Source organism: Marmota monax, unplaced genomic scaffold, assembly GCF_021218885.2.
Source record: "Marmota monax isolate L192 unplaced genomic scaffold, Marmota_monax_Labrador192_F-V1.1 WCK01_AAM20220418_F8-fsc00013, whole genome shotgun sequence".
In the NCBI taxonomy this organism is placed as follows: Eukaryota; Metazoa; Chordata; class Mammalia; order Rodentia; family Sciuridae; genus Marmota; species Marmota monax.
In genome coordinates, this window is record NW_026692202.1 from 3,918,977 (window position 1) to 3,942,833 (window position 23,857).

The window sequence follows — 23,857 nt, forward strand, 5'->3', positions numbered from 1 at the left end:
AATGCAGTAAGACCCTCTCTCAAAACAAAAAGGCATGGGGACGTGGCTCAGTGTCAGAGCCCTTGTTTTGCAGGAGCAACGCCTTGAGTTCAATCCCCACTACAGCAAAAAATAAATAAAAATCAACAACAAAAATAATCCAACAAAAGCTAACAAAATCTCCCCCGCCCCACGTACTGGAGAATAATTGAAATGCCTTTCTTAGAGAACACCTTTATAGCTCATAATTTTTTTAAAAAAATCACACACTGGTGAGAGTTATGAGGGACACAACAGATCAATGCCCAAGGTAGGTGGGGAAGATGGGGGCCTCATGGCTGGGGCTACTGGAAACAGAACCATGGTGGGGACAGGGAGAAGCAAATTGCATCATGTTCAAAGTGTGGTCCAGGCTCACCCTTAGAGTATGGGTAAGAAGTTGCTCACTGGCCCTCCACTCAAGACACTAGACAAGCATCGGTAAAGCATGAACATTTATATTTAATTTACATTTTGACAATTTGCACATAAATAATGTAAACCAGTACGTAAACATAAGAGAGTTTTGTTGTTCTAGCAAAGTAAAAAGCCAATAACTTTGGTCAGTTTTAACTTTGAGTAGAGGAAAAAAACCACTGTTGATTGTGGGCTCAACATTCACATGTAAGAGGCCTAAGAGGGAAAAGACAGATGGCAAGAGAAGCAAGTGGTCCTTAGGAAGATTCTCAAATACAAGAAAGCATGAAAGGAAACCCATGTGTTCATTGGAAATAAAACGTATTTGGTGTCAACATCAGAATGACGCTTTGGTTTACCTACAATCAAGGACCATGTCAAACACAGATACATCAAAAATTGTCAGTTTTGAGCTGAGGTGTAGCTCAGTGGGTATAGAGTGCCTAACATGTAGGAGGCCCTGGCTTCAATCCCAGCACTGCCAAAACACACAAAAAAATAAAAAAAAACAAACCACAATTGTCAGTCTTGCTAGTCTAGGAATAGATCAGTAAGGCTCTTGGTTTTCCCTGGATTGCTTGAAATCTGTTATTCTCTCTGCAAGTTGACATTAGTTGATGCGAACAAAATGGTGAATATATAAAAGAACTGAACAGTGATGTGTCAGTATTTAGGAAGGAGGGAAAGGAAAAGAAAGTTTGGTGGTAAAGGAATACTGAGTTGTTTTTTTTTTTTTAATTTCTGTGACTTTACTGTGACCACATAATCATGATGTGGCAAAACAAAAACATAGCTGTTCCAGATGATCCTTAACAGCAAAAATGATGTATCACTTTCTCCCTGGTTATGTGGCCCTCACCCCTGCACCAAGGTTTCTTGTCTCTGATAACAGGCAAGGGGGTGCCTGAGCACTGATGTGATCGTGAGTGAGGTCCTCAAGTATTAAGCAAAGTCTCAGAAAGAGGTTTTTTTTTTTTTTTTTTTGCCCTTAGGAAAAGTAGGTTCTTTTACATGGCTTGGCTCACAATTTAAGTGGTTATAAATATATTATATATACACATGGTATAGTGGTATAAATAGATTTATAAATATACATCAATCTTTGCTACACCTTGAGTGCCAACAGGTAATCTTTGGGCTTAGCAGAGTGAAAGATAGAATGACAGAGTCTATCTTTCTGGAGCACACTGACTTGGTTTCTCCTTTGGAGTAGCAAATCATTAGATAAGACATCACTTCCTGCACTACTGAACACACTCAATGAGGTAATTGTTGTTGAACAATTTTGCAATGCCCTTTCATCTTCAATTAAATTAACCATAAAATGCAAAAACACAAATACTGAGGAAAATCTGAGTTGTACAGAAAAAAATTACAATTGATGTGTTGGGGATAGGAATGTCCATTACCCGCTTTTACCCTAAGATGACCAGAATACCCGTTTTTCTGTTTGTATTTTTTAAGTGTGGCCCGAGCCTATCTACTTCAAATCCTTCCTGGTAGAGCACCACATTTGTGCAATTTTGACATAAAAAACAAAAACCAACAACAAAACAACATCTAGACTCAAGCTCCCAAACCTCACATGTACAAAACCACCTGTGCTTCGGGAAAGTTTCTCAGTGGTTTTAAACATGGAATTTTATCTTTCACATTTTCAGATAATACACTGGGATGCAAAAGTCAGGTGGCCACTCTGAAGGCCAAATGACTTTTGGGGTGGGGTGCAAGGACCCTACTTTTGTGGATAGACAGGTTGAAAAAGACTTCCTGTCACCTTTTTGGTAAAATAATGGCTAGAAAAAAAACATGACGAACTAGGAACAAAACATGACAAGATTCCTTTTCTTGTTCCTTCTACTCGAGTTATCATTGGGTAGTTCTGCACACACACTCCATGTTACACAGTGCTGTTCAAATGACATGATCCTATGAATTAACACATCAACTGTTGAACTTTGGCAATACTGAAACCTCATTTTCAGATCATTATTACAGAGAGAGGATGACTGAAGTCATGTATTTGTCTACTAAATCTTAGGTACTTAAACAGCTGTGCAGAAATTATCTACAAAGATGGCCACAAGACAAAATTACAACATTTATACTCAAATTACAAGGAATATTTCCAGTCATTGTAAACTTTTTTAATTATTGCTTTTTGAATGATAAATTGTATAATAAATTATGAAGGATTATCACTGAAAAAATAATTATGGCTAGGCAATAGTCTTAGTAATGGGAAGGCTATGCAAACATATCCACACAAATATTCAAAATACACAGGTTCAAATATATAGACGTGGATGTAAATAAGTATATATAATATGTATACATATATATAGATAGAGAGAGTCTTTGCGTCATTTATGCCCTGAGATTTCGGTAACTTTGGAGTCCTTCTTTAATTCCAGAGGTGAGGGGAACCCCCTGCCGCAGGAGAGCTTTGCGGATCTGGAGATACACATGCGCCATCTGCTGCAGGCACCCCGACTCGCAGAGTCAGAACTTAAGAAACAAAACAAATGCTTGCTTTCTGAAAATCCTAAGGATCCATTGGTTCCACTGTTTCTTGCTTCACCTTTACAGGTACCAGAGGTAGTGGGTTGCTGTGGGGCAACTTCATGAGGGACAGGTCTGATGACTCGTAAAGGCTGCACCCTGAGGAGAGGAGTCCATTCCCCATGTTTCTTTGCAAAGACACTTTCAGGCCAGTTTCTTCTTTTTCTTTTCTGACCACGGCCAGAATTTCCTTCTCCACCACAGAGGTCACATCGATGTTGTCCTCCATGTCCTCTAGCCGGTCGGCATTGTCACTAATGTCAAACTTCTCGATTTCTTCGTTGATCCGGGTTAGGTCCTCCAGGGCCAGTCCAGTGGCTGGGGCTACCGGGCAGTTCCCTTTCAGGTGGACCTTGAGGCTGCAGAGATGGATGTAGCTCTTGTGGCACTGGGCACACTTGTGGGGCCGCTCCCGGGTGTGCAGTCGCTTGTGCAGCTTCAGGTGCACAAACTGGGTGAACTTGGCAGGGCACACCTTGCACTGGTAAGGCTTCTCTCCGGAGTGGAGTCGCAGGTGGGTCTTGAGATTGCTGGTGCTGCTAAATCGCTTGTGGCAGACCTACAGTGTGGGGACAAGAGAGGGCCAAGAAGGGAGAGAGGGAAGAACAGAAGATTAGGAGTTGCCAGTGGGAGGGACAAACTGACAGGCCAATGCCCAGTAACCTGGAATTAGGAGCCTCCCCGAGTGTGCTCAATACAGTGGTGTGGTACTAAGCACACTGGGGACATGGGCACACTGCACATGGTGTGCTATTTACTTCCCTCCCATCTTCCCACCCACTGGCTTTGTCACCCTTGCTGCCAGTCAGCAGGTACAGAGCACCAGGGAGCTCCACAGTCTCAGCCCAAGGTAGGACTCTGGTTTAAACAAAGGGCTATATGACACGAGAAGGCAGCTCCACATATTTTCTACAAAGGTCAAAAGCTCTACCCGGAATACACCGCCCACCTGGCATTCATGTGGCTTTTCTCCCGTGTGGACCAGGTAGTGTTTCTGCAGGTGGGCGAGCTGAGTAAAGCCCTTGTTGCAGGTCTGGCATTTGAAAGGCCGTTCTCCACTGTGCACTCTCAGGTGGACCTGGAAGAAGCCACAGGTGTTAGCTCTGCTCTGTCACCTAAGGTTTCTGCTCAAAGACTCTGGTGTTTGTGGTGGAAATGTCTTAAGAAAAGCATCAAGACAAAGTCTTAAAGAGAACAAAGCCTTGGGTTTTCAGAATACTCTCATGTGCCTGAGCTGAAAGAACAGAAGTCTCAGCTTGGCAGGGACTCGACACTGATCTTCTAGCCCAAACCCCACATTTTTATTATTCAGAAGAAACTCAGGCAAAGTAACTTGTCCCAAGCCACAGAGCTAGAAGTGGTGAAAGCAAAGGAGAATCCATGCCCATTCGGCCCAGCCCAGGTCTTCCCCTGCCCGAAGGCAGTTCCCATTGTGTGGATGTGAGCACGCTGCAGCGCCACGAGGCTTACCTTCAGGTTGGAGAGCTGGCCGAAAGTCTTGGCGCAAACGTTGCACTCATACTTAATCTTGCCATTCTGCTTCTTAAGTGGGTAGGGAAGGGTCTTGTAGCCGGTCATGTTTCTTTTGTTTTTAATGAGATTCATGGCCTCTTCACTGCTGGGGGATGCCATCACCGCTGAGGTAGCTTTGGGTTGTACCACGTGTTCTGACGTGGCAGCTGTTCCCGCCGTGGGAGACCCGCTGGTGGGGCTGCATGTCTTGTCCTTCATGCTGGCAGCAGCCCCGGTAAGGGAAAAGGCACTGTGGGGTGCTGGGACAAGCACCTCTCTGGGATGCTCAGGCGGAAGCAACCTCCGGGCTCCATCTGAGGGCAGCGAACTTGGGAGAGAAGCTGGGTTGACCATGGAGTGAGGCAGGCTGCCCCCACCAAGGAGGTTACCATAGACGGGATACAACCTCGGGAAGAGGCCAAAGTTGTTGATGCTATTGATGTTGCTCATGGTGCTCAAGCCGTTGCAATTCATGCCGTAGGGAGGCAACAGGAACTTGGGGTAGTGGGCATTGTAAGAGGGGATGAAGGCTGGAGGAAGGTGGGGGGCAGGTGCGTATCCTGGGTAAGAGCCCAGACCTTCGGTGCCATAGGGTGTGTTCAAGTAAGTATAGGAGTCTCGGTGTTCATGAGAGCCAGGGGCCAGGGGCGACACTGTGTTCCCCGGGCTACTGTGTGGGCTGGAGCTTTTTAGGCTTTGGTCAGGGCTGCTTCTTGCTGAGGGACTTGGAGTTGTGGAAGAGGGGATGGGGGAGTGAGTAATGTAAGTTGGTCTCTCCATCCCATAGGCCAGGGAAGCTTTCCATAAGTCTTCCGGGAGAGGAGCCCGGATGGGGTAAACAACCCGGGGGTAGAAGGGCATATCTGGGCTGCCATTCTTTCTAAAGCCATCGATGTCCTTGTCTGAAATGTTAGAACGGTAGAAGTCCTTCCCTTTGGAGGGGTTAGAGTCCAATTTTAGGATTTCTTTTACGCTGTACTCTCTCTTTGGGACATTCTTTGGGCAAAGTTCATTTTTCTCAGTACTAGGTTGCTTTGGGTTGCTCTGTGTTTGGGCTGAAATAAAGAAGAAAGGGTGATTACTCAGAGGCCTACAGAGAACTTAAGTGAAATGACCAGAGCTGCTCTGAGCACCACTTGGTGTCATGAATGACAGGCACCCGGCTCCCAACGCCTTCTCACTCAAGAGGGCTCGAGGGCCACCCACTCAGAAGTGCTACTGTTTTTCCTTCTCAGCAAAATAGGGACCATGGCAGCATCTACAGAATAAACAGGGCCATTTGGATGATCTTGTTTCCATTAGTACAAACTTTATGATAGAAAAGTGCTGTTCAAACTGGAACAAGATAGCGTTCATCAAAATGGGGTGGAAAAATACTGGGGTGGGGGTTGTCACAGGTTAATAAAAGTCATTCTGATGTTCACAGTTTACCTAAAGGAAATCAGCACGCCCTGCAGCGAGATGTGAAAGATAAAGACTCATTTCAAGTAATAAACAGTCATCAATTTTCAACTCAGTTCTTGTTTAATATATGAATTTGATAAAGCCCTCTATTCAAACTGACTAGGCCAAATAAATCAAGGACCTGGATGCCACCCCTTATGTGCAATTGGCTGACAGCACAAGCATTTCACCAAGGTTCTGGTCTAACCAGGCTCCCAGCAGTACTGTCCCCTGGAATCACAAGGTGTGACAGTCACTTCTGCCAAACCACAACAGGTACTTCCCGAGCCAGTTCAATTACTTACACCACCAAAGAAAACAGAGGCGGCTGAAAGGGAAGCGTTTATTCCCAAGGATGGCATATGTTACTCGGTCAACAGACTATTTAGGAACAGGAGCAATGAGGACAGCTCTCGACTGACTATCCATGCCACTGCCAGCCCTGTCACAGGACAAGTGAGGTCTGCAGTCAACATCAGTCAGAGCAGAGAAAACGTAAAACGCCTGCTTAGTCTTTCCTGCAACCAAAAGTAAAACAGCAGAGGCTTGGTTGGAGCCCCAGTTCCAGAAGGGCCGTCCCTGAAGCTGGCTCGCCTGTCCTAGGGGAGTGCTGAAGGTGCCCTGAGAAGTAGCAGGACCCATGGCCTGGGCATCAGGCTGAGGCCTTCATAGTAGGATCCCTCCTGGTCCTACAGAATGTTCTGCTGGATCTCACAGAGAAAGCTCTCCAGGCCTGCTACCTGATGCGTCTAGAAATGAACTCTGTGGACCTTAAAAATGGAGCTCTTCAAATCCATTCTCCAGGCTGACAGGCTGAAGGGAGGGATTCCTTCCAGTTGGAGAGCCCCTCAGAGAGTGTTATCTCCTGCTAGCTGTTATCAGTACTCCTGGGCCAGCCAGAAGCCCCAGAATAAACACCTCGGACAACACTATCAGGGAAGATGCTGATGGGGGCAGTGATGGAAAGCTTGTTGAGGGAGAGGATTTCTGAAGTCACTAAACCAAAATAAATATCCCCTTATCAGGCCAATATCAGCCTTTCAGTGAGGCCCAGCAGGCAGGAAGTTCAAATTGTCACTTTTGTTTTTTAAAGCTGAAATGGTAAAGGAAGAGAAAGACAACTAAGCTGGAAAGCTGATAGGTGAGGCATCTCACAGCGGCAGGAAGGAATTCTATGAAGTGGAGGAAAAAAAAAAAAGGAATGACTGGGATGCATCTTCAGGCTCAAGTTAACAAAAACAAAACAAAACTGCCCCCAATAAAATAAAAATACAGAAAATTCATCCTCATAACTTTGTGTCATCTTTATGCGGCCAAGTACACCTAGTTCTCAATGTTTTCAGTAGCTCCAATATCCCCAGGGTTCTAAAATCCAGTGAGTGTGTACATTTAAGTCAACTCCCAGCACTGCCCCTAGATTTAGTCTGTGTTCTTCCTAAGCACCTGAATTTAAAAACTGACATGAAGCTAATGTCTTGGACAACAAAAAAAAAACACGTGTGCGCGCGCACACACACACACACACACACACAGAGTCAAAATTTCAAATTTTCTATGGAAAATATCTGGCACAGTGCCTGGTGCACATTATATCTACTCTGAATGTTTTCGATCTCTGATGTCTTTGGGAAACAGATCTACACCTTCTTCTATACCCAGAGTGAAATGTTAGGCTCTCTAAAATGTCCTACAGGTGGAAGTTATGGAGTTTATATGAAGGTACATTTTACACAATTGTCCTTCAGCAGCTGAGTAATCAGGGGAGCTGGTGTCATTTCTGACTCTCCCACTCAGCAGCAGCTTGAGTTAACATGAAAAAGAAAATCAAGATCTGTTTTTGTTCTTCAATCTTAAATGGCTGTAGGCGGAGGGAGTCATTTCAAGAGTGAACTGCTTCTGAAGGCTCTGAATGGCTTAATTATGCCGACTCACATTTTCGATCTATAATAAGAACCCCCAAGACTATAAGAAAGAACCTAGAAGTTCTGCAGTAGGCAAAACAAAGTCTGTTTTCAACTGAAACTGAGAAAGCAGATTAACATTTAGAAGTCTATAATTTGGTCAACTGTTTTCTAGATGGGTTAGTTAGATAGATGGCAAAAAAAAAAAAAAAGGAGGGGTAGGGTCTTAAGTGGGTCTCACCTTTTTTTTTTTTTTTTAACTTAACATTCATGCCAATTTGTGATTTCTGGCTACTTTTCCTTCCTTCAAATTGCTTCACATCTCCTCAAGTCTATCACTTGAATCCTCACGGTCAAATCAGCCCTCTGTGGTCTGGCATAGGCCCCTATTGTGCTTTAAGCCTGGAAATCCAACATAACTCATTTGGAGACACAATCTCCCTATTAGGCCTGATGAAATAGTGGAAATTTTCCTGATCGGAGTCTCACTCATCAGTTGCCACACCTAAGACAACTGGTTTCACAATCAGCGCCTGAGTCTTACTGCTGTGTGACTGGCTGTTGTTAACTCTCATTCTTTCCTATGAATATCCGACAATGAAGGGGTGCCTGAAAATGCCGAACTACCACCGCCTTTTGGAAAAATTCTGCTTAAATAAAAGCAAATATTTGAAGGCACAAAGGTGTCATTTCATAGTGTTGCTTCTGAACATAAGCACTTGACACTTAAAATACAGTGCAAAGTCTTTCCTTGGGGAACAAAAATGCCAGGCCTTTAAAACCTTCCCTTGATGGGCACAGAGTGGGGGTCGTGTGCAGAAAGGTTTCTTCATGGTTGTTGGGAAGTCAGTGGGGTTGGGATGACCCCAGTGGACTTACTGTTTAAAGATTTAAAAAATAATAAAACTTTGTCTGAATCCATCAATGACTAAACTCAAGGAATGTAAGGTCTTGGGAACCTGAAGCAGGAGGATAGCAAGTTCAAGGTCAGCCTGGGTAAGAGATCCTATCTCAAAAGAAAACGAGTTAGGGATGTTACTCAGTGGCACAGGGTTTGCCTACCACGTGTGAGGACAAAGTTAGATCCCCAGTACTGCCAAAAAATAAAAAATAAAATAAAATAAATTTTAAAAAATGTAAGGAGACTCTCAAGGGGAAGTGGCTTGCTATGCTGAGAAAGTGAGGGGAACAGCACAACTTCCCCTGACACGGCTCTGACAGAACTATGTTCCAACAGTGCCTTTGTGTCTTTTACTACCGGGACCTTCATATTAGGTTAGGCACACACAGCAGAAGGGATGCTGGGTACTTAGCCCTAGAGATGTGACCGGCAGTCTCAGGTAGCACTGAGAGAGAACTGTTGCCATTGGTTAGGGCAGATGACACTCATGATGTTCATGGTGGAAGCCAGTTTGCTCTCAAACAGCCCAAGATCTTTCCCTGGAGTTCAAAACAGCACCGTAGTGTGTTAAGGGCCATAGACATAATTCTAGAATGTGATATTACAGGAGTGGTCATGAAGCTTTTACAGTCCCAGATTTTCAGAAAAATTACAAATATAGACTCAAGATCCTAAGGAAGATTGATAAGCTGAATAGCACATAATAAATACAAATAGCTGGACAGATGGATTACATATAACTAGGGTAAGTAATTGGTTTGCTAACGGGTCCTAAAGTTGAAGTCAAAATGTGATTTATGTTAAAATTATTATTTATTCCAAATATCCCAAAGGTAAAAATGTAAAGTAAAAACAATTCAGCCTTTAGATGAAGCAAGCAAGAGAGCCTATAAAAAATTGTCAAGTCTGGGTAAAGGGTAACTGAGAATGCCTTATACCTTTCTTAAACTGTTTCCTTAAGTTTGAAATATTATCAAAACAAAACGTTACAAAAATTTCAGCATTCAGTTTTAACTTTTGAGCCCAAAAGAGTTCAATTTAAAAGCTGTTATAAAATTTAGTAAGTCTAACCAAGAATATGCAATTATAATTACAATAGAGGTTAGAATTTTACATTAATTCTTAAATTGTTCATAGAGATCACTTGAGAATGATAAAATGAAGGAGCCCTTTACAGAGAAAGGTCATGACAGCATTTTTAACCAAATAAAAAAAGTAAAAGCTTATAAACCTAAGGAACTGAGAATTTGTTAAGATAAAGTGATAGGTGGTTACTGTAATACTGATTAGGAGATCAGATTAATTAGTTTTACCATAAGAAAGGAAGCCAAGATATGAAATCTCTAGGGTTATTCACTTAGAATATACTTGAAAAACTATGACAGAGCCTTTCTAGAAACAACCTTATGTTCCACATAAGACCTTGACTTTATATACAAATGTGCACCTCTATATTATTTCAATGCACATTTTAAACACCAACAAATTGCCATCAACAAGAGGTGATAGCTTGCATGTTCTGCATGTCTGGACCAATCTCTATTAAACTCCCAACTGCCCCCTTTTGGATAAATTAGAATTGGACACATATTTCTTCCTGTAAGTTTCTGAATTCAATACTCAAAGAAACTCTTAATATTTTTTTAAATGGTCAGGTTACATGACAGGGAACAGGGACTAAAAAATGTCTTCCCTCTTCCTCATCTCTGGTTTAAGCCACCTACTTAGTCCAACAGATGATGAAGCCATATAATTAAACAACCTGTTATTAGCTCACAGGGGCAGAACTGACATTACTGGCATTTTTTATTTTTATTTATTTATTTTTTGTTCTGTAATCCACTTACTGAGATTCATCATTGTGAGCTCTCCAGGATAAGGGTAGTTAAGCCTTTCTGCAAAGTCTCGACAATACCACACAAGAAGTTCCTGGTTGGCAGGGATGGGCTTAATGGTGTAGAAGTAGATGTTCATCCCGTTCTGACACGCAGCCAGGCTTTGCTCCCGGGCAGAGTGTGCCGGATTCACATAGCGCATCCAGTTGCTTTTCTCCTCATTAAAGCCATCAATGAAGTGGTGAAGCTCCCCTCTGGAATAGATCTGTCCAAAAGAGAAGACAGACATATGTAAGAGGAAGTCAGCCACAGAGGACCTCTCAGCACAGATCACACAGTGTGTGATAGCTGACCCACGCCCCCCCCCCCCACCACCCCAGTGCCCAGTTAGAAAAAGAATCAAATCAGTTTGGCCAGAGTAGTCTTGAATCAGCAGAAATGAAGGTGGAAACAGGTAAGGCACATTCTTGTCAGTTACCTTTTCCATTTCAGTTTTATCATCTTTTCATGGTCGGGAAAAATAGCAGAAGAATGAAACACAAAATTTCACCTAAGAAGCGGCCTCAAACCGATTAAACCACCAGAGTACTACTTTTGCTACAGCACGGTCAATGGCAAATGGGCAATGCTACTAACTTTAGTTCCGATTCTGCTGACTTTTAGTGCTTTGAGTCATTGGGTAGAAGAGCAAGCTGACTGACTGCGTCAAACTGAGTCTCAGCTTTTTCTATGGCCTCTGTACTAGCTGTTTCCTACACCTCCGCCCAAGGCTCAGACTATGCAAACATCCTCCACCCCCAACCCTCCAGAGTCCTAAAGTAACACTTGTTCATATGAATACTTGGAACCGTGCCTTTTTGTGGAAGCGCTGGGTGGGGCAAAGGTGAACTTCACCTGCCATAACAAAGGGAGCGCTGGGACAGAGGCCAGAGTTTGACAGTCTACTGAGAAGTCACTTTTCCTCTTGATAAACACGTTCAGCCTTGCACCTTGCTTTCAAGCCAGAGAAGGGAAGAGAGAACCCCTTCTCTGTGGGCAGGTTGGCCAAAACCTCCAGCGAAGAGCCCCAGCCTTGCAATTGTGGGAAAAGAACAGAAAGAAAGTGTGGCTCTTTAAAGGCAGCTCACAAAGGATTCCTAGTTTGTCCTGGAGTAACACCTCTTTTGGTGAACAGAGGCACTCAGGGCACTTTGTAAAAAGACAGAGGTAAGAATAGGAAAGATTCAAGATAGACTCTTACTGAAATTACATGCTCCATATCCTTCCACAGAAAGCTGCTCTCTCTCCTTCCTCTTAAGAGGTGCCACCTTTCCTTCAGACCCAAGAGCTTTCCTTCAACACGCACAACCAATACCTGGTCATCTGCAACCCAAGCCTCTGAGTAGTAGGTAGGGTAGCAGAGATTTTGCTCTAACAGGACAGCAGGCTATTGCTTTCTTCTGAGTCACTTGCTGGCTACGTTAAGTCTGTGAATCGTTTCTTTATTTCCCTCCAACGTTATCAGAAGTTAAAAAAGGAACCCTGTCCCTTTAACACAGGCAGTAAACACCAGAATCACTTTCTTTTAAGAGTAACTTCCTGTAAATTGCGAAGGGGGAAATACATGTGGCTTCATCAAAGCAGCTTGTGAGAGCTTTTGCGGTGTGTTTTGTTAAGAGAAAATGGAACAAGGCTGGGTGAATTCGGCTATCAAGAGGGGTTTTCAAGTTTGTTTACTCTGATGTGCAAACTTCCAGGAACGTGGGGTTCCATCGCTCTAGTGCTCTCCGCCGGCGGAAACTGCTTTCTAAAGCTATGGGTCTGGCGGTTCCAGTCAGCCTTCCACGGACTCCGATTTACTGTATCCTCATTCAAAAACAGAACCATCCCTGCCATGAAGTCACCTGCACACCCCCACCAGAAAATAAAATAATGCACACGTAAAATGAACCCTGCTGCCTGTCACTCACCTCGCTGCATTTCCACCTATTATCACAAGATTAAAAACGTGCTGACTCATAGTACAGTTACAAGAAATGTCACTGGTTTCTCAACTTGAACACCCCTTCTCTTTGACTGTGTAATTTGCATGAAAGTTTTTCTTTCCTTACAACAGATGTTCACATTCCTGCCAGCAAAATCGGGATGCTTCTAATGACACGTGAGAAGTTATCGCTGACAATATCCTTTGCAAGTGAATGGCTGATTCAGATAAATCCTCCGGAGGAAAGACTTTTAGTTACTTATCGTGAAATCTTTAAATGAAAAAAGGGACAGAGAGATTCTTAGGTGTTTCTTGTCTTTTTTTTTTCAAAATAACCAGGTAGTAAAGAGACTTACGTTGGACTGTGTTAATTCAGACCTTTGACTTTAAGATCAGTATACCTCAATGGCTCACGTCTGAGAAGAATTTCTTGGCAATAAAAGCAAAACATGTGCTCATATTTTTCTATTATAAATCATGCAGTGAATATGTTGTAATTTATTTTGATCCTGGGGATTGAACCCCAGGGGCCCTTTACCACTGAGCATATCCCCATCCCTTTTTAAAATTTCTTACTTGAGAAAGGGTCTCGCTGGGTTGCTGAGGCTGGCCTTGAACTGGCCATATTCCTGTTTCAGCCTCCCAAGTAGCTGGGATTACAGTATGTGCCACCGTGCTCAGCCAGTGAACATATTTTAAACAAGTGTAATCATTAAATAAAAATTAAGGGTGCATGATTCTTGGTGAATATATATAACTGTTCTCTTTCACTTGGGAAATAGTAAAATAAATTTCCAGAAACACAAGACTTTCTGGATTTAAAAAAATACATCTTAGGAATAACTTCTGAGTAATCCCCTAACAAGTCTTTTGTGATACTTGTATAAAAAGCACTAAGATTTTTAGGCCAATTTACCAGCCAAAGGAAGCATAATCCAATTTACCACGCAGCCATTTATTTTTGATATGTACATTTTATATAAGTATGTATAAAAATTGCTTACTAGATTTAAGTAAACATTTCTTAATTTAGCAAAGTGAGTATCCCAAAGACTTCTATGGAAAAAGGGATTCTGACTTTTCTCTGTTCATTTTTTTTTTCCTTTTTTTGGGGTGCTATGGATCAAACCCAGGGCCTCATGCATGCCAGGCAGACACTCAACCACTGAGCTACATCCCCAGCCCTCTCTGTTCACTTCTAATACAGTTTTTTACTTAAGAATTCTATCTCACTGGTTCACCATGGTGGTCCTTCCTAACCCTGATATTTCAAAGGAGGTTGTACACACCAGACTTTTTTTTTTTTTTTTTTTAACTGGATTATAAGCATTTTCCTTAAACTATGGAAGTAAGTAACTTACATACTGTCAGATTTGATTACTTTTATAGTATAGACGGACTTAAATAGGACAAGTTCTATGGTCCTTCTCCATTCTCCTGGCCCATCTTCTACCCATCCTTCCTTAGTGACATTTCTCTTCAACATAATTCATTTATGATAACTCTTCCATTCAATTAAAGTTAACTCAGCAAGAAATCAAGAAGGGGTGAAATCTAAGGCTTGGTGACTCATTACTACTTCCTTGCAGAGAAATGCAAATGAACCTACCCTTAAAGCAAGCAGCAAACTGTTTCCTTTCATCACAAGGTCTAATGAGTTGCAAAAAATTAAGATTCACATATAGTGCATATCTCCCCCACTAAACACCCATGGGCTAGTACTCCAGAGTCAAACATTTAACCAGTTTCTCTGCACTTGCTCAGAGTTCTCTGTTCCCACAGGGACCCGGCATCTCTCAGCACAGGCTGAAAAAGGAAGTGACCCTGCTCTTCTAGCTCCAGTTTTTCCTAATACTGAAAGTCATGAAAATTTTTCCTTACTTACCCGCCAGAAGTATTTCCTGTTGGCATTCTTGGGAACTGTATCATTGGTGTAGATTTCACCTATTAGGGGTCCAAATCGTGTTCCCTTTGGTATGTATTCTTTACTCACCACTCCAATAACCTAAAAGGGATAAAATACATGAAACAGTTATTTTAACTGCAAAATGTTAACCAATCTTGTTATTCTAACAAATTGAACAGTCAAGTGGTAACACAATCAACTATGGGGAGCAGACATTCATGAGTGCTGGTGCAGGTAACAAACAGTAAGCTTCACCTGAGGGGATACCATCAGTGTGTGGGGTGCTGGGGATTGAACCCAGAGCTTAGGGCCTGCTAGGCAAGTGCTCCTGTTGAACTACATCCCCAGCCCTGTTTATTTGAGACAGGGTCTCACTAAGTTACTGAGGCTGGCCTCAAACTTGGGATTTATATAGAAGACCATCTTTTTAAAAATTTTTAAGAAGATCATCTTTTAAAGTTTAAGGTCTAGGGCTGGAGTTGTGGCTCAGTGGTAGAGCACTTGCCTAGCATGTGTGAGGCACTGGGTTCGATTCTCAGCATCACATATACATAAATGAATAAAATAAAGGTTCATAAACATCTAAAAAATATTTTTTAAAAAGTTCAAGTTCTAAGCAAATACTCAACCAAGCATTTTAAAATAGTCTCAAGGATTATCCTCCAGTGATTGGGGATTCTTTATTTTTATGTTTCTTGCTAGAAGATCAGAGAGGATAACCATTCTGTTTTAGATTAAGAACAAGACACTGCAAAATCAGATGGTCAAGATGAAACTTTTTCAGGTCCCCCTCCTAGTTTCCTATTTCTCATTCTCCCTCAAACCATAAACACAGTGTGCTTGAGGGGAATAAAATAATTTAAACCTCAGAAACCAAAATAATGCTCTTTAGTTGTTCCGCAGAGGCCAAAGGAACCAGAAAGCAAACACATTATGTTTTTTTAATTCTAGATGAGCCTCCTCCCCTGCCATAGCTTGTAAGTTCTCTTTAGCAGCAAAAGAAAGATCTTTCAAGTAACTTTGTACTTCCCTAACATCTTCTACGTGACAGTGGTCAAAAGCCCTCCTTTGAAATGTAATTTATACTGAGAGAGCTGTGGGTTCTAGATCTGAGAAAATGACCTTCTCAGATTGGATGTTTCATGCATTTGCACTTGGCAGGGCCTGGCTAAAGAAACATGTTAACTATGCTAGTTCCTCCTTGATCGTAAATTTCTTGAGGGAATTAAAAAAAAAAAATCACCAACCACGAATCAGGAAGCAATTCATCACTATTCAAAAGAACCCTGTGAGCTGTCCTTGATGACGACTGCAGTTACAGTTTTGCTTTGGTTTTTATTCTCTCACTTTCCCATTTTTATTTTCTTTTGTTCAAAACAAACTACAAATTACTTATTGAATATCTTAACTGAAATGGACCAAGGAATGGGAGTTGGAGTAGAAGACAATATTTATTTCCAGTTTTTATTATTCTTCCTGTGTAACTGTGTACCTAAAATGGCAGATGCCAATAGATATTCAAATAGTACACAGTGGAATCTAAGATTTTGGCTGTGATATGTACTGGGATATCATTTATCTTATCACTGTTTAAATAAGTAGGAAATAAGCACACCTACATTGTGTGACAGACTAGTCTTTCTCATGGAAGTTTTCTCATCAGCAAATGATTTGTTTTCTAAAACAATTTAGTATTCAATATACAAGTTAATGGAGCATACTCAGATTGGAAAGAGAAAAAAAAAAAAAGAAAAGAAAATTTCCTACACCTAACACAAGCTGAAACAAGGTTGGCGAGCTAGAGTGCTATTTTTGGTCCTCTATGAATTTCTGGCAGAGAGCTGAAAAAAGCAGATGTTCATTTCATTCTCCTCCTCTGCCTTCATTTACATCTATCTGCCCTTTCAAGAATAGTTCATCATCCTTGGTATGTCAGCACCACCACTGGGGACAGGAGCATCTTTGAGCAGTCTTGAGACAAAAATATATATTTAAGCTTAAGTAGACTAGGGCTTATGTAGAGGCTCATTGTTTAGGACATATTATCAAACCTAATTAATTTGAAAAATTCATGGAATTGACTTAAATGACTCACAAATCATTAGACATTCACGTTTGAGTGCTTATTCCATAATATTAAAATGACAAACAGGAAAAACAAATAGTGCCATTTGTTGGTGAGCCAATAATTAGCAGTTGATATTTTCAACATATCCACTTTAAAGCAGTAATTTTAAGAAAGGTACTCAACTGGTTCATCAACTTTGTTTTAAATTATAGTCTCTTGCAGACAGTGTCCTGGGAGCCAGAACTTGATTACCAACAAGGAGCATTACATTGAGGTCACGGTTTTTGTTCCAAATTGCTGTTCTTCCACAGGATGAGCCTTTTGGTTTTCAGCTATCAATCTGACACACTAAGAAAACACACATTGTCTGGTGGCCAGAAAGAAGTCAACCAGAATCTTGTTCCTACAAAGCATCTGAGGAAGGCATGGACCCCTAACACCAACTAAACTCAATGATGGAGTAGTTACTGGGGGAGGAGGACAGCAGTTTTGGAAGGAGTCTTGCCATCTTTAACCTCACAAATACAACTTGACAGGCAAGACAGGGGCACAAACAAAAAGAGGACAGCAGGTGGTGGAAGAGAGAACGAAGATCCTCAAGCCCCAGACAAACTGAGAGCTTCGTTATTTGATTACCTTTACAAATCAGCCAGAACCTTAATTGTTTAAACTCCTATTATATACAGAGCTGTAGAGTACACAGACTAACCTCTATAGATAGCACAATTTTGAGGTTGGAAGGAATCCTGTAGCTGATGAACCACCTACATCCAATCCAAGCTCTGTGCTCTAATACTATGCAATTAATACCTTCTTGAATTCGTATTGGAGTTATTATCCAAAAGGACACAAAAGCCGCAACCCTTAAGATTATGTGCTTCTCCAGGTAACTTTGAGGGGGGGCAGTCACCAGGGTTGTGTTTAATGGGAAGTGGAAAACCAAGACAAGAGTTGTCACTCTGGTCCTAAATGATCCAGGGGTTTATCCAGCCCCATCTTCCTGACTCCTCATGTGCAACATTCTATCCTTGGAGCAAGCAGAGAAACCTGGCATGTGCTTTGAATGCCACAGTGCTAAATTAAGAATGTGTTCACCTAACTCAGGAAGGAAAGTTCACTGGAACTGACCAGGGTCCTAAAGAGTTACTGCTGGGGACAGGCTGCTGTAAGTCTTCCATGAACCTTTCAGGGAGAGGACGCTGCATTTCCACACAGCCATGCTTCATCTGTCCCGACAGAAGCCCTTTGCTCATGCTTTCTGTGCTAGGCAGACCCCTTTGCCACTTGGATACATCTGTCTCTGTCAGTGGCCTCAGCTACAGAATATACCTGGTTGTCCTCAGCTTCCAGAAAAATAAAATTAAATAAATAAATAAATAAATAAAAGGTTTCTTTTCGATTGTACAAAATGAAGGTGATTTTACAGCTTGTGAGAGACTGAATGGGAATACTGAATGAAACTATGACAGTAAGAACACACATAGGTTTGTTTGTTTTAAAGATGAATTGCTCCTTTCAGAGGGTATACAAACAGAACAATAAACTTTAAGCAGAAACATTTTTTCAGATCTAAATGTGGTCTGAGCATCCTTGCCTCAAATTCCATTAAGATCATTTTAATCACTAGCTATCTCTACCTCCTCTCTGGATCCTACCCCACAGAACTTCTATTTTGACTGTCTGGATATCTTCATTGAGAGGACTAGAACTCTATAGTGATCCAAGACCTTCACCCTGTAACACACCTTATTTTAAAAAGGAGTGAAGTGAACAGAGATGTTTTTGGAAAGTTTACTTCTTCATTACATTTCTTTTGAAGGAAACTCGGTAACATCTTAGAACATCATCTCCCAAATAAAAGAGCTTGAAGAGGGAATTCCATGTTATGGTGAGATAACTTTTACATGGTCTATCTACCCAATCTTTATCAGCATGTGACTTAAGGTCAGACTCCCCTCGTGAGGGCCAGCAACCTCAGCTGAGGGCAGAAACTAATACAGGCTACTGCTTCAAAAATACAAGTGTCGAAACTGATTTTTGTGTAGTCAAGTATTCATAGAAGATAATTTCAGGAGGACATGGGGAAAATCCCCGTAAAAGAACAACCTGTCAGTTTAAAGTTTTAGAAGTCTTTTTTTTTTTTTTAAAAGGTTTTAGAAGTTTTGAATAGGATGTCTATATTTGGTTTTAGTTCTGGAAATAGGAAGTAAGAAAAGCCTCATTAAAGAGTGCACAATTATTCTAAGCCAAATCTAAAAATGAAGGTCAAGATCAGAAATATGGGTTGTATGTTTTGTTTTTAAACCAAGAAAAAAAAAGGTGCTGACACATAGCACAAATTCATAATGAAAAATGATCTTGTTAAAAAAAAATTCCCCAGTATGTCAGCACAACAGTACATAATGTAACATCTCTTGTTATTTAAATTAATGAAAACATTTAAAGAAGGGCAAGATAAATCAGATAAAAACTATAAGTAGAAAGGTTTCTACCCTATTTCCAGCTCAGGCTTATGAGACATGAAGAACTAAGTGAATAATGACAATGTAAACATCTCAACAATCCTGAATATTTCTGTCCTAGAACTGGTTTGCAGTTATTATACCTTCAATGGCTCAACATCACAATCCTCTTTCACCACCCAAAGGGAGCTGTCCTTTCCCCAAGTTCAAAAAAGGTAGGAAGGAGGTACAAATTCCAGAGTAAGCTAAAGACAGAATGACATTCAAGTTTATTTCCTGGCTGCTTTTGTGATTAGGGACTAGGGGTGTACTATCCCCTACACAAGCTCAATAAAACATGGGTAAATAGGATAAGAGAATCCTGGTCTCCTATGTTAGTTTTAAAGGATCCCCTTCAGGAACACAGGTACTGTCTGTTTTTTGGTTGTTTACCATACTAAAATAGGGAGACGAAAGAAAACCAAACAAACTCAATAAAGGCTCAGTTTGAAATATGTTAAGACGATAAATAAAACCACAGTGACACCAAGAGGGGCCAGTGTAGCATAATCGAGAAGTACTTGTTGGAGAAGTCAGAAGAACTTTGCTCCAAGTCCCGTGTCTGCCTCTAACTATAGCCTTTGGGTGAGTGACTATCTCTCTGAACCTTGGACTAAAGAGCACAACTTGACTCAATTATGATTTTCAGTTGAATGACAAAAATTGAAAAACTTAAGCCAAGAGCTAAACTGAGGATAAGAACATTATAATAAGGATAAAAAGAGATGTCCCACAGAATGAAGATCTTTACTTCAGTCCTAGTGGACTGGTGAGGACAGCCTAACACAAATGTACCTCGGGAACAGAACAATATTAAGTCAAACCTGATACAGGAAAAACACACTACACCTCTTAAAGCCATAGCCAAACCTTCAATAATGCTACATTGATTCCAAGGACCACATATTAGAGAGACTTTCTATTGAGAAGAGCATTACTTTCAGGAAGAGGTTTAATTAAGACCGACCTCTGGGGTTACATTTTTGGTAACATTCATGTACAACTACAATTTAAATTTTGCTTTTTACAAAATCTACCACCACTCTCCCAGCAGGGAAAGAAAAAAAAAATAATAAAAACACCGAAAAGTAGAGCTTTAATGAAACTCAAAGCAGAATTTCTCTATTTAATTTTAGACAGCTGTGTCTCCCCTCACCAAAAACATTGAACTCAGACACACAAACAGGAAAGCTACAAAGTGTTTCCCAAACAGGCTCCCGGATTCCTTTTAATGCTATTCCTAAGGGAAAGGGGAAAGTGATTTGACATGGCTGTAATGAATAGTCCCAGCAGCAAATCCTGGATTCTTAGAGCAAAGGACTCCTTTTCACTACTTTCTGAAGGCAGCAGCAGACAGTTCTGCGGGCTGAGAATGGGAAGCTGGCTGAGGGGTGGGTTCCTTCAAGTCAGCCTAGTGAGAGCAACTGTAGTAGCCAAATTCTCAAAACAAGAGGCGGCTCTGCAAGCTATTTCACAGTTAACATCACGCCTAGCTATAATCATTATATAAAAGGGTAAATACAAATCAGTTGCTCATTCCAAGTTTAGGTTTTCAGCCCCTTTGAAACAACAAAGAGCGTACCCACTTCAGAGGCCAGTAAGGAATCGGCCTGCCAGTCCAACCAGAGCAAAGTAGCTGCTGCAGATAAACAGTGGTTAGTGAAGTCATCCGGACAGAGGACACTTTTACGTGACCCTCTTCTCGGTTTATGCCATCACTTCAGTTCATAAACACGTCAAGGTTTTGAGAATAATTTTAGAAACCCAGCTAGTAAAGCTGGCTCGTTAAAAAGAATAAAGCCATCTAATGACCAAAGGGAGACAAAAGAAACATTGAGAAAAGTTTTCTCCCTGTAAAATATTGTCAAAACAAAGGGCCAGTGGGTGCAGAGCTTTTCAGAAGCTCACAGAGACGTGTCAATTTGCCAAAAGACTTAACTGTTTACTAATTAGTATGAGACAGTTGAAGGCTGGAGGAAATGAGGAGGAACTGATTTAGGGAAAGAGAAAGCAATGACAAAAGTGCCTGGAGTAATCAATTATTTACTGATACTTCAAGATTTTCATAGAGGAGGCCTCAAGGGCAAGTGGGGAGATCTAGCACCAGGTGCCAATCTTTTTCAGCAATAAACCAGAGGCTTACCTCTTTGGTGTTGGTGGCATATTTGAAAAGCAGATTCCTTGGTAAGGATGCCTCTGCCTGAATAGAAGTCACTCCATCGGCCCCAGAATCCCAGGGGTGGTCATTCACGATGTATGTACACTTCTCTTCAAACTCGGCTTCTGTCCACAGAGTCATGTCTGCATCCTCCATGTCCATTTTCATGGTCTCCTCAGTCCCCTCTGCCAACCCTTGAAACTTTACAGCACTGGAGCTACACTTGGGGGCAGCCTGGAAGAGAAGGGAAAGGCCTTCAGTCCCCATTGTCCTGCTGTTCCTATGGCTCCCTCTGAGAGGCTATGACTAATACAGTAGTCTGAAGACTTTAAAAGCAGATGCAGAGTGCTTGGTACAGTTGAGTAAGAGCCAAAAAGACATATAAAGTACATTGCCTTGAAGAAGGTTTTTAGATGCTACTTAGTTATTTTTTTTAAAAAAAGAAGAAGAAGAAGAAGAAGAAGAATGTGGCAACCTCACTGGGGGGAGAAGAAGAAACACCTTTGAACAATCCCTGGCTTTACCTCTCACGGCAGAAAAATGTTGTGGGCGCTGTGTCCTGTGTCCCAGAACGCCTGGGGTCATGGCCGCCAGACCCTCAGCACTGTGGAAAAGCTGCCTCAGAAAAGTGTCACAAACAAGGAGAGGAAGAGGAAGGAGCTCTGTCTGCCTCTGAATGAAGCTAAAAATGGAAAGCGCGTGTGGTGCAGGAGCGGAACCCAGCCTGCCTTTTCCAAACGGGGAAGACTGAACTTTCCCAGCAGCTCCCAGCGCAAAACAACTTTCAAAACAACTGCCACCCCCCCCCCTTTCTGCTACGCGCTCTTTCATCCTCTCGCATGGAAGACTGAAAAGGGTTTGCATCCTGCCAGCATCACTGAGCTTCAGACAGAGATCGTCTGGACCACAGGAAAAAGAGGGAAAATGAGTGAGGGGGAAAACACCCCCCCGCAGCTTCTTTGGATCTGTGGGCATCACACTCCAAATTGACAAGGCACAAAACATTAAACTATTCAATAGAATTCCCTGAAGAGAATTCCTTTAGGAGCCCTCAGCTACAAATAGCACTTTCCATTTAAATCTGAAAGTGTACAAATTCCCAGAAGTCACTGATGTGCTACAGTTTACTGTAACTAAAGTTATAACAAATATAGAAGACTCAGAGCACAAGATCTGCTTCCACTTGTAAACTGATGAGGATAGTCCCCAAATCCACCAGCACACAGCAAAAGTGCTTTCCAAAGAAGAGAGATAAACAACTTCTGCAGTGTATTCCCATGTAGATAGACGTGTTTGATAAAAATTAGGAATGAGGGTATCCTTTCCATGAAAGACGTGCTTGTTAAAATGTAAACACAACACCATGGAAGTCCATCAAGATGGTTCTACATTCTTCCACTTCTTTTCTAAATATGTTGCTCTTTAAAAAAAAAAAAAAAAGATTTGAAGTTATCTATGCCTCAGTTACGACTTAAAATAGCTTGTTTATTTACAACATATAGAGTCATAACGCCATATAAATGTTAAAAATAAAATAAAATTGAAAACTTCAGCAGACCCGGAATAGTTATTTTGTTTGCCGGGGGTGGGTAAGAACCACTACTGAAATTTCAATGAATTGACAATTATGTCTAGAACCGAAAGGGTTAATGATTCATAAGGAAAAAGTCTTATAAATGTTTGACAGTACTAAGTGTACTAAAACAGAAGCATTTCTCCTTCTACCGCAACTGCATTATCAAAAAATGGAAAAAAAAAAGGAAGAACGAACGAAAAGAAAGGAAGTAAGGAAAAAGAAAGTTTTTAGGTCAATTTCAAAATAAAAATAAAAATCAAGTTTCTTACCAAGGTCGTACCCACACGTTTTTCCAAGCAAAGATCCAACATCTGAGATAAGTCTCACTCATGACTACCCAGTCCACATTCTCCCCGCGTCCCGGGCCGGGCTGAGCAGCACTGACGCGCACCTCGGCGGTCCCTCCTTTTCTACCGCTGCCCCGGCGCAGGCTCCCGGCTCTCGGCGGACAGGTGCTGCGCGCTGCTCTTGCCTCTCCGCAACACTGGAGGGCCGAGTGTCACGGCAGCACTGTCTGTGTTAACCAGAACGGCGGCTCTTTCTCCTCCCAGCTGCAGACTTCACTAGCCACTCGTCTGATTCACTCCTACCAGCTGCCAGAGATGGGGGCGTGGCCATACCTGGGCTCGCCCGAGCTGCGCGGAGCCCAGGGCTTTCCCCCGGATTGCGAGCCGCCGCCGAGAGCTTCCTCTCTTCGCGTCTGAATTTCAACATTTACTTGGAATCCTCTTACTTCCCTTTGAAGTCACTTACCCTCAACGTTTAATGGTGCTGTATTGTATTCTAAATACTCCAGATCGCCCTGCTTCCTGTCGCGGCAGAACACGGGGGCGCACACTCCTTAACTGAAGGAAACCTAAAAACTACCTAAAACATTTGTGTAGTTCCTCAGCTTGAGTCCGCAGTTACAGGATTCACAGAATTTACCTCGGAAAGAGCAAGTTGAAACGTTTTTGCCTCTAAGGTAATACTAGGTAGCTAGCCATTGCTCAAGTTCTTGCCTCTCAAATACACAACCACCCTTCTCCCCTGCCCCTGCTTTAAGATTCCATTTCTCCTTCTAACTAAATACATTCCATGTTGGTAGAAGTGACTT

The 23,857-nt window shown here is 41.9% G+C and overlaps 1 protein-coding gene across 5 annotated transcripts; it reads right to left on the reverse strand.

The window, feature by feature from the left end:
• Nucleotides 1–460: 460 nt before the first annotated feature.
• On the reverse strand, nucleotides 461–23,458 carry Prdm1 (PR/SET domain 1). Of its 5 annotated transcripts, none has more exons than XM_046430619.2 (7): nucleotides 23,031–23,458; nucleotides 21,171–21,419; nucleotides 14,438–14,557; nucleotides 10,602–10,854; nucleotides 4,468–5,564; nucleotides 3,947–4,075; nucleotides 461–3,556 (listed from the first exon to the last, which is right to left on the reverse strand). In XM_046430619.2, exons 1-7 carry the CDS (start codon nucleotides 23,070–23,072, stop codon nucleotides 2,981–2,983), a joined length of 2,466 nt encoding a protein of 821 aa, XP_046286575.1. In that variant the 5' UTR covers nucleotides 23,073–23,458; the 3' UTR covers nucleotides 461–2,980. The 5 variants fall into 5 exon arrangements, with proteins under 5 accessions (XP_046286575.1, XP_046286583.1, XP_046286606.1 ...); XM_046430627.2 differs by lacking the exon at nucleotides 23,031–23,458 and adding an exon at nucleotides 21,710–21,947; XM_046430650.2 differs by lacking the exons at nucleotides 14,438–14,557; nucleotides 21,171–21,419; nucleotides 23,031–23,458 and adding an exon at nucleotides 11,944–14,429.
• Nucleotides 23,459–23,857: the final 399 nt, after the last annotated feature.